The sequence below is a fragment of the Xyrauchen texanus genome, chromosome 47 (genome assembly GCF_025860055.1).
Source record: "Xyrauchen texanus isolate HMW12.3.18 chromosome 47, RBS_HiC_50CHRs, whole genome shotgun sequence".
Taxonomy (NCBI): Eukaryota; Metazoa; Chordata; class Actinopteri; order Cypriniformes; family Catostomidae; genus Xyrauchen; species Xyrauchen texanus.
The window spans coordinates 4,718,883-4,730,585 of record NC_068322.1 but is presented as its reverse complement, the minus strand read 5'-3'; the positions used below and the strand labels follow the sequence as shown (position 1 = coordinate 4,730,585).

Genomic DNA, 11,703 nt, shown 5'->3' with positions numbered 1-11,703 from the left:
TTCACACAAGCTCCATCTTTCATTTTGAATGGAATGACAAAGAGGCTGTGAGGGATAGACTTACCTCTTATCTCTTCAATGAGCTGTACTGCATTTTAAAGTGTTTCTGGATCTTTCCTCAGACAAAACTTTTAAAACATATCTGTCCAAGAACATTCTGTAAACAAAGAACTCCAGACAATATGAGTTTTGGAAAATCAGGTGTGATCTAGGAGCTTTAAACCATTTGTACCATTAAAGAGATGGTAATTTCAGTCTTCAACTGAATGTATCCAAAACTATGTATGTTTTTAAGTAAATCGAAAAGCCGCTGTGTAGAACCTGATATAGTCGTAGCAGAGCAGAGACTACAAGTCGTCTCAGAGTTTAAATATCTTGGAGTTTACAACAATCTTACTTTTAAATTACACATTAAGAAGGTTTGTAATCACATTAAGTACAACCTGGCAAATTTTTGATATGTTCGTAGCTGCATGTCAAAAAGGGCCGCTATGATGTTTATGCACTCCATGATTTTATCTCATATCACATTGTTTGACAACCTGGTCACAAGCTAGCAACACTTCTCTTAAACCATTACTATCCCTATATAAGAAAACTCTTAAAGTACTCGATAGGAAATCCATTTATTATCATCATTGTCATGTTTTAAAAAAATATAATTTATTGAATTTCGACAACTTTATTATATATGCAGTTCTCTGTCTTGTGTACAAAATTCAGCATGGACTGGCTCTTCCTGTATTGCGCCAGTTTGTGAGCACAGCATCAAATGCTCTCAGATCTACAAGGAGTGCAGCAAGAGGTGACTGCACTGGCCCGTTTAGGAAGAGTGCGCTTGGTCAAACAGCTTTTTCAGTAAGGGCTGCTCGTGAATGGAATCACATTCCCATTCAAATTAGGAATTTTAAATCGTAGGCTTCTTTTAAACATAACTTAAAGAAATGGTTAATAGATAGTCAGGACTGTTTACATTACACTTGACATGAAATCTTGCTGCACTGTCTTCCTTGTCCTGCCTTTTTGTTTGTTTGTTTGCTTGTTTGTGCCTCTTGTGCTATGCCAATGTGGTTGGCTGGCTCATTGTGTTCTTTTGTGTTTAGATAGGTGAAAGCTTTGTTGTTAATTATTGTCCCAGCTATATTGTTTTTTTTTAAGGTGTGACATATCAAGATCTGTCCAGAGACAGCAGATGTAAAATAGCCTATTGGCTAATTCTGGCACACTGTACATTTAATTATGTATCATTAGTGTGCACTGTCCCTGTTAAATAAACCTGAAATAAATAAAAATAAAATAAAATATGCCATTAAAAATCAAAGATGGCACTAGCATGAATAAGGTCCATACTTGGCATAAAAAAAAACATTCAGAAACACACAAACAGTGAAGATGAAAGAATTATACCACTTTGTCATCATTGTTGTTCAGCTGGTTTTGGATTTTTGACATTTTCAGTCGATATACTTCTTTGTCTAGAAAGTGACCTTCGCTCATTAAACTCCTAGTGCTTACCACAAACCCTTTCAGGTCTGTGAAGAAATCAACAATCTGTACTCCTCTCTGGTTTTTTGTCAATTTTGGAAACGTCTTAATTTCATCAGCACTATAATTATTACATTTACATTCACTCTGTGAACAACTTAGAGTCAGAAACTTCACTTTAACTATCAACATTGTCTGCATAATGTTTTGTTCCTTTCTTGCTAGTTTGTTTTGAATTTTACTTCCTGTCTTTCTTTTTTCTTTTTAACAGGAGTTCCAGGTCTACCTCACACAAATTTGCATTATCTGATAAAGGTTCTATATCAGATAAGTAGTTCAGCGAACTTTTTTGTGTGTCTATTAGTTTTTCTATGACAGTAGTTTTTTCAAGCAAGGTCACATTCAACATAATGTGATCATCAGCCTTATCATTCTTCTATCTTAATCATGGTTTGAGCAGTTTCAACTATCTGCTCACAATGCAATGTGTTTATTGTGCGCTTGACAGTCAGGTACTGACACAGATGAACCAGTAGCACTTTCTTCATCTTGTACTGTTTTCTCATCAACTTTAACTTGTTTCGTGTGTGTACCCTCGTTTTCGGGACATGCGCGAGCCAACTGTCTGTTTCTTCCACAACCGAAACATTTTAATGTGTCAGTAGATACATAGACAGTGTAGTCAAAATTATCAGATCTGACTTTCAGATTTAAGTTCAGTTCTGTTCTACTTTCACTCAGAATCATATAAGTGAATCTCCTAAAAGACACCACATGTTTGATCAAGTCAGATTTACTCCCAATCGTGATCTTTTTCACTGGAGCAACCAACTTTCCAAACCGTGACAGTTCTTTAATCAAAGCCTCATCTTTGATGAAAGATGGGACATTTGACAAAATGACCTTTTTAGCAGGGGTTGAAAGAGGAAGCACAGGTGTAAAAAGGCCATGAATCACAATTCCTCTTTCTACAAGGACATTCGCATTCTCTACAGTGTTCAAAAAACAAACAACTGCATTGCTCATCCTTGATGCTGCAAGAATGCTCTTGTGCCCAACGATCTCACCGATGGCCAAGATACAATCTTCCACGCTTGCAGTGGCCACCACTTTAACCCCATGGCGCCGCGTTAGTGAACCGAGTGAATCAACACTTTGGGCCGCCATGCCCCTGGTGATACACCGGCACACCCGTGAAACAATATATTGTTTTATCTACTCAATGTAGATTATACGTTTTAGAAATAGCAAAGTTCAAGAAAGAAAAGAAGCCAAAGTGTGCAGAAAATCACTCGATCTCACCACAAACTCTCCACGCTCACTCAGCAACCGCTCACGCATGCGCACGACACACACACAGAGAGAGAGAGAGAGGGCTTAATACACCCATTATATAATAGTGGAGACAAATTCGACCCCAATAACTACCGAGGCATTTGTGTGAGCAGCAATCTGGGGAAGACTTCCTGCTGTATCCTGAACGCCCGGATACAGACCTTCCTTACCAAGCACAATGTCTTGAGTAAGAGTCAGATTGGATTCCTACTAAACCACCGCACCACCGACCACATTCACACGCTACACACGATAGTCAACCAGCACGTGCATCAAAAAAGCAAAGGCAAAATTTATGCATGCTTTGTTGATTTAAAAAAAAGCATTCGATTCCATTTGACATGATGGTCTATATTATAAAATTCTACAATCCGGCATTGGGGGTAAAACGTACGACACTATCAAATCTATGTATTCAGACAACAGGTACGCAGTTAAAATTGGCAATAAAAGAATATAATTTTTCACTCAAGGGTGAGAAGTGAGACAGGGCTGCAGTTTGAGTCCAACTCTGTGCAACATTTACATTGAGTTAGCAGTGCTACTGGAACAAACTGCAACACCCGGTCTCACTCTAAATCATTCTGAAGTTAAATTTCTTCTCTATGCAGATGATCTGGTGCTGCTGTCAGCTACTGCACAAGGGCTACAGCAGCACCTGGACCTGCTGGAGAACTACTATCAGAACTGGGCCCTGACAGTCAATTTTAAAAAACTAAAATTACGATTTTCCAGAAAAAAGACAGATTACAGGACACAAGATACACATTCACTCTGGGGGACACTGCAATAGAACACACCCGACACTACGACTACCTCGGTCTAAAAATTAGTGCTTCAGGGGGTTTTGGTCTGGCAGTGAATGCACTAAAGGAGAAAGCTAGAAGAGCATTTTATGCTATTAAGGGAAAATTTACCCAAGTTGACATTCCTGTAACAATTTGGTGTGAGATCTTTGATAGTATTATAATGCCTATTGCTTTGTATGGACGTGAGGTTTGGGGTCCACTCTGTATGGCAGATTTACCCTAGATGGGACAAACACCCCATATAATCCCTGCATGCAGAATTCTGTAGAAACATTCGAAGAGTTCAGAGAAGAACACCTAATAATGCATGCCGGGCCGAACTAGGCAGATACCCCTTTATTATACATATTGAAAAACGATCCCTCAAATTTTGGACACACCTAAATTCAAGTTCTCCTAACACACTGCAACATGAAGCCCTTAAAACCAAAGAGCTGAAGCCTAAAACCAGTCCCTTTTGTCAGCTGGCTCTGAAACTCACAAACCCATTAACATCTAACAAACACCAGTTTTAGACCAGCACTGCTGAACAAAACCAGATCAGAATAAACCAAATCACAAAAGAAAGCAAAAATTCATATTTGGACCATTGGGAAAAATGAAAGTGCAAAGCAAATTGGAATGTTGTCGGGCCCTAAACAGAACATATAATCTGGCAGAATATCTGCACACTGTAAGAGATCCAAAACAGAGACGGATCCTCACCAAATACAGACTCAGTGATCACAGTCTGAACATAGAAAAAGGCCGACACAGACAAACATGGCTTCCAAAGGAAGAACGAGTCTGTGGTCACTGTGACACGGGTGAGGTCGAGACAGAGACACACTTTCTCCTTCACTGTGAGAAATTTACAGAGGTGAGAGAGAGATGCCTCCACAAACTCTCAAATCTCATGCCACAGTTTTCCAGTTTGGCAGAAACCGATCAGATGCTGGTGTTACTGGGGGAGGACCATCATGCATCAGTTGCAGCTAAATTCATTTTTGAGCTGCACACCCTCAGAAACCAATTACTGCCTTAATGTACTTCGTTCACATTACTTTTATTCTCTTATGCATTTAACAGGACATTATGAACATATTTTAATTTATAGTGTATACTGTATATTGTTATTATAGTTTTTTATTTTATTTGATTCATTACCTTGCACCTTATTTAAATATATCTTTATTGCTATTTGTTACTATTTTATTATTATTATTTGTCTTGTCATTATCTGTTTTGTGTATTAATGCTTTGGCAATATTGTATGTAAAGACAATCATGCCAATAAAGTACTTGAGAGAGAGAGAGAGAGAGAGAGAGAGTGAGAGAGAGAGAGAGAGAAAGCAAGGAAGAGGGCAATGGGGGCATTCAGAGTGCAACAATGCAGTTGAAAGGATGAAATGAAATGATTGCAGTGAAGGGAGGAGGGAGTCTTTTAGGAGTTTGGTCACCAGCTTGTAACGTGTGAATCGTGCCTGAACACAACGCAAACTAAGTCTGCACTGCCAGCTTGTGGTCATGGGAGGAATCATTTCTAATCGTCTCCGTGAAAACACAGAACACTTTGAATTCATTAGAAATAATTCCACAAATCTACAGAAAGTAGAAAAATATATATAGATATATATCATGAAAGGAGTCAATATTAACATGGAAGTGCTGCTTTTAGACAGGGGCCTCTAAAGACAACACTGCTTATTTTTTTATTTTTTTACACTACTTATTGTTACACTGTCTCAAAGCAGGTTAATGCCGCACGCCATTGGTCGCTGTCCTTGCAACTGCCTCCTCTCGCAAGGACAGCGACCAATGGCGTGCAGCGTTTACCTGCTTTAAGACAGCTCGTGACCCGCACTCACCTGTCAGATCTCGCTTATCACTTGAGAAATAACGATACAGCGATTTGAGGCTGAATCTGGGTAAGTAAACAAACATTGTTTTAATGTGACGTTAATACATTGTTTGAACTTTAGAGGATTATGTAAGCTTGAGAAAAGAGCTTGTGCATCTAAGGGGCCGTTCACACAGGACGTGATCTTGTAAATATGCGCTAGGCTAGACGGTCGTCTTTGACCGTTGCACCGCATTGTGCAGCCTTTCCCCCGGTGTCTCGCGAAGGACCGCCGCGTTTTTAGATGCCGTGTCAAGTTAAAAAGAACAATAAAGACACATTAAATTTTGTATTGATTTATATTGTGCAGGCACGCTTTTGGTGTGGACGCCCTATAAAAATGTGTCGCTCATGACACGAGACACTGAAAATAATTAGATGTGATGCAACGGCAAAAGACGTTTGTTGTTTTTACAAAACCCACATAAAGAAGAGCCAACAGAAAGTAAATTTTTCACTCCATAAATTTGTTTTATGAAAAAAAAAAAATGGGCTTCTAAAAGAAAGGAGCTTTACAGCCCCATACACTCCAACTGCTCCAACAATCTCTCGCTCCTTAAACTTAACTTTCAAACTTTAAGCTTTTAAAAATACTGGCCAGGCTTTCTCAAGCCAATGATAAAATAAAATAACTTTTTAATCTAGTTATTGTTTTTTGTTTTTTAATATTATTTTGTTGTCCTCTATAACAGATTTTGTAACAATTTAGTAACTAGATTTTATCACAACAGGTACAGGTCCGAGGCTGTGCATCAAACTATTGATATCACTACTATAATATTTAGAATTATGCGCTTATTATTTATTGATTCACGCTTATTATTTTGGATCCGTGACCACAATACTTTTGATGGGATTTTGATCCCATACATCTATTCAGTTTCTCTTTTGTGATATGTACCAGTAAGTAACCTCTTTAGAGAGTTTAATTAGTTTAGCTAGCTGTCAGTAAACCCATTTCACATGGTCTATTCAATGACCATATTACTCAAAAGTTCAAAACTATTTGTAAAATTCAATTCATTAAAACATGCATTAAAGCATTTAATAAAGAGATTAACCACTGTGTTTGCTTTCATCTGAAGTTTATTGAACTGTTTAGTGTTGTTTTTAGCATGATTGTGCAGCACAGTACATGTAATTCCAGCGGCGATCTCTGAAAGAATTAAAACAGACATCAGATTAGTGAGCATACAGTCTGACATGCCTGTCTGGAAGTAACATGGCATATTCATTATTAGAAATAATATTATGAGTAACATGATATTTACATTTTAAAAGATGCAAACAGCTATACTCACTCTCTACTATTGTCATGGTAGCTTTCAGCACCCACCAGAACATGCATGTGAGGTGCAGTCCACTCGAAAGCCTCATCAAAATAGTTCACGTATGAACTCCACTGACAGTTGGAGTTACAGTGACCGTTACCTCTGCAGCAGGAAAACTGCCATCTGTGTGAATACATGACATTGATATCAGCTTGTGTGAACTAGGAAACTTTAGTTTAAACTTCAAAATTGGACAAAAATATGAGTTCACCGTCTGTCCTCATGTTTGCTGTCATGGTAGCTGCTCATTCCTGCAATTACGTGATCTGGTGGACACACAAAGGTGAACTCCTGGTCAAAGTCATTGGCGTAAGGTGACAAGAAACAGTCTGAACCCTGGCTGAAGGTGGTTATACAGCCAAAATCCCACAGCCGGTCCTCTTTACTGTTGTCGTGTTGGCTTTGGTTATATTAGACAAGTAAAGAACATCAAAAATTAAAACATTTTAAAATCTTTGCAAGCAATATTATTCCTTTTTAAATGTATTGAATTTGGCCTTTGCAAACTTTTCCAAACATGGAATTTGGGAAGGTTTTAAGCTCAAGGAAAAGTCTAGTTATAGTAAACTTTAAATAAGCTGTAATCACCTTTTAATTGAATGTATCGACTGGCCTGGAGGGCAGTTAAAATTCAGTGGCTCATCATAGTTGTTTTGCCAGCGTAGCTCTGCAGAGTTTGATTCAGAGAATGACAAACCATTATAACAGATATATTAGATATGTTTAATAATAATAATAATAACAATGAGTAAATACACAACACAAAAAGATGTTTATTTAAGTCACATACCTTGTCCACTGGCCAAGAGTCCAGTCAGCAGCAGAAATAGAGCAACTCTCCTCATAGTGTCTTTTGTTGGGCTCAAGAGTGGTCAAAAAGCAATTTGAGACACAAGCGTTTGACTTTTAAAGACACAAGGATCCCCATATATAGTCAACTTGTTGGCATATGTGTGGGAAATAATCATGTTTGAACAGGTGGGCTCAGGGCAAAGTGGTTATTGTTTTGAATAAAGGTTGAAAAATAAATAATTTCCAATTTCAAATTATTATTTAATCATTTTGCAAACTGTTTCAGTTTAAGATTAGTTTTTCGATTAATATTTGTTTTATTTTAGTCTATACATATATGTAATTTAAAAAAAATATATTGTTTTTGATTTAAATAAATTATTGCTTTTTTACTTTTTAGGGTTTTAGGATTTAGTCTATCTTGTGAAAATGTATGTTTTTATTAAATATATATTTAGTTTTTAACTAACCACAACCAGCTTTTGTATTATTATTAGTATTATTAGTTTGTGAAATGTACAAATTCCATGTAACCTGTTCTATCTATGTATATTGTGCCATATTTCATGTATAATAACTTGCTAAAGCTTATAATTTCTTGTCGGCTACTGTACACATTTTAAAACAAAATTCACAACAGTGGAACATAAAATTTAAAATATAATTCCCACATCTAACATTTCAATTCTTGAACAGTTGAAGTCAGAAACATAAAAACACTTGGGTTGAAGTCATTAACTCATTTTTTAACCACTCCACAGATTTAATATTAGCAAACTATAGTTTTGGCAAGTCGTTTAGGACGTCTACTTTGTGCATGACATGAGTAATTTTTCCAACAATTGTTTACAGACAGATTATTTCACTTTTTATTGACTATATCACAATTCAAGTGGGTCAGAAGTTATGCCTTTAAGCAGCTTGAAAAATTCCAGAAAATTATTGTTGTGTCAACCCTTTTGGCAATTAGTCAAGTAGCTTCTGATAGGCTAAATGGTTAATTGGAGTCATTTGGAGGTGTATCTGTGGATGTATTTTCAGGCCTAACTTCAAACTCAGTGCCTTTTTGCTTGACATCATGGGAAAATGAAAAGAAATCATCCAAGACCTCAGAAAAACAATTGTAGACCACTAGAATTCTGGCTCATTGGGAGCAATTTCCAAATGCCTGAAGGTACAACGTCCATCTGTGCAAACAATAATATGCAAGTATAAACACCATGGGACCACGCTGCCATCATATTTTGGGGTGAAAAATGCAAAATCGATCCCAGAACAACAGTAAAGGACCTTGTGAAGAAGATCGAGGAAACAGGAAGACAAGTGTCTATATACACAGTAAAATGAGTCCTATATCGACATAACCTGAAAGGCTGCTGAGCAAAGAAGAAGCCACTGCTCCAAAACCACCATAAAAAAGCCAGAATACAGTCTGCAAGTGCACATGGGGACAAAGATCGTACATTTTGGAGACATTTCCTCTGGTATGATGAAACTAAAATGGAACTTTTTGGCCATATTGACCATGGTTTGGAGGAAAAATTGTGAGGCTTGCAAGCCAAAGAACATCATCCCAACCATGAAGCATGGGGGTGGTAGCATCATGTTGTGGGGGTGCTTTGCTACAGGTGGAGCTGGGCCACTTCACAAAATAGATGGCATCATGAGGAAGGACAATTATGTTAATATATTTAAGCAACATCTCAACAAATCAGCCAGGAAGTTAAAGCTTGGTCACAAATGGGTCTTCCAAATGGACAATGACCCCAAGCATACCTCCACAGTTGTAGCAAAATGGCTTAAGAACATTAAAGGCATTAGAGTGGCCATCACAAAGACCAGACCTCAATCCGATAGAAGATTTGTGGGCAGAACTGAAAAAGCATGTGCAGACAAGGAGGCCTACAAACCTGACTCAATCCTTATTATTCAGCTCTCTAGAACGATTTCTGATTTTTTTATCACGTTTTAAGTAGTCAAATATTTTTTTATGATGACCACTGAACTGCGCGACCCTGTACACAGGATAAGCGGTTGACGATGGATGGATGGATGGATGGACCACTGAACTGTACAATAGCTTTGAGAGTTTTAAGTTTTTGTTTATTTTTTGTTTAGTATCTGTATAATAATTAGGATTATGTAAAGTCAGCGGGTCATTATCATAAAATAAACCCCTTCAGGTTGATAAGACATGTCTACAGACCCTGATCACCCTGTCGAAGATTATTTTGCAATATATAATCCCTTACTTGTATAACATTAGATGATATTTATGCTGAAATACTTTGGGAAGTTGTACTTATGTTTATTTTCATGGTAGCTTTCAGCACCCACCAGATAGTTATAGTTAGGTAGAGACTCATCAAACCAGTTCATATTGGGAGTCCACTGACACAGTGCAGTGACCGTTACTTCTGCAGAAGTAATTCTGTCTCTCTGTATTGACCTCAGCTCTGGTGACCTCCTAGTGAATCTTTAAAATCAGTCAAATAAACAGAGCTCACCATTTGTCCTCATGTTTGTTGTTTTGGTAGCTGGCCATTCCTGCCATTACGTGATGAACAATCAAAAGTGACCGGCTGATCAAAATCATTCTCGTGTGGTGACAAAAAAACAGTCTGAACCTGCATCGAAGGTGTGCTTACATTCAAATTCACACATAATCTCATGATGATTATGATGTTGGCTTTGGATTAATTAGGCCAGGAAGCAAGAAGAGGCACAAAGAGGCATTTTTTTTTTCTTTAAATAAAACTATCAGATACATTTTTTTGCATTGACCATATTCTCATAAGTTTATATGATCAAATATAGTAAGTGTAAAAATGTTTTGTCCTGTTTATATTTTAAAGACTTGTGGATAACAGACCTGCTATGGGGTGTCCGGTAAGAGACTGCAATGTAGAACTTATGGAGTTCGGGAATAACCCATTTATTGTCACCACACTCAATACAATATGGTAGTGGAGTTTAATTTGCTTGATTATGCATATATTCAGAGTGGCTAAAAGAAGTTAATCTGAGAAGCTGGAAAACAAGTTTTCAGCTAATGACCCTGCATCAGTCTGGAGTGGCATGAAACAACAGGACTCCTAGCCTCAACCCTGTGGTGGACCAATGACTGGCTGATGACCTCAACGACGTGTTCTACTGCAGATTTGAAAGGACCAATCCCACACCCAACACCCACTCTGACCTTCACTTCACACAAACACCAACACCTCCTGCAACACCTCTCCTCCCACCTCCTGGTACTCAACCTGCACATAAGATCTGTGAAGATGATGTGTGCCATTTTTGTGCCACAGATGAGGAAGGCTTCAGGCCCAGATGGCATCTCACCAGCATGTCTTCGATGCTGTGCTAACCAACTGGCCCCCATCTTCACACAGACCATGCTGCTTCAAACACTCAGTCATTATCCCTGTCCCAAAGAAACCAAAAATCACAGGATTTAATGACTACAGACCTGTCGCTCTGACATCTGTGGTCATGAATCATTTGAGAGACTGGTGTTGGCCCACCTGAAGAACATCACTGGACCCTTTCTATATCCCCTTCAATTTGCTTAGCAAACAGGTCTGTGGATGATGCAGTCAACATGGGATTGCATCATATCCTGCAACATCTGGACAGACCAGGGACATATGCAAGGATCCTTTTTGTGGACTTCTGTTCAGCTTTCAACACCATCATCCCAGCTATACTCCAGAACATATTACACCAACTCTTTGTTCCCATGTCTATCTGTCAGTGGATCACCAGCTTTCTGACAGTCAGGCAGCAAGCAGCATGTGAGATGGGGATAGTCACTTGCGGCACCTGTTCAATCATCACTGGTGCCCCCCAGGGATGTGTGCTCTCCCCACTACTCTACTCTCTCTACACCAATGATTGAATCGCCAAGGACCCTTCTGTCAAGCTCCTGAAGTTTGCAGACAACACCACTGTCATTGGCCTCATCCGAGATGACGATGAGTCTGCATACATAAGGGAGGCTGCACGGCTGGCTGTCTGGTGCAGTCATACCAACCTTAAGCTGAACATGCTCAAAACGGTGGAGATGATT

The 11,703-nt window shown here is 38.4% G+C and overlaps 1 protein-coding gene across 1 annotated transcript; it reads right to left on the bottom strand.

Moving 5' to 3' along the window:
• Nucleotides 1–6,576: 6,576 nt before the first annotated feature.
• Nucleotides 6,577–7,740, bottom strand: LOC127638885 (hemagglutinin/amebocyte aggregation factor-like). Its single transcript, XM_052120612.1, has 5 exons — nt 7,630–7,740; nt 7,428–7,506; nt 7,051–7,239; nt 6,810–6,962; nt 6,577–6,664 (listed from the first exon to the last, which is right to left on the bottom strand). The coding sequence occupies exons 1-5, from the start codon at nt 7,682–7,684 to the stop codon at nt 6,619–6,621; spliced, it is 522 nt and encodes a 173-aa protein (XP_051976572.1). The 5' UTR covers nt 7,685–7,740; the 3' UTR covers nt 6,577–6,618.
• Between the last annotated feature and the right edge of the window lie 3,963 nt (nt 7,741–11,703).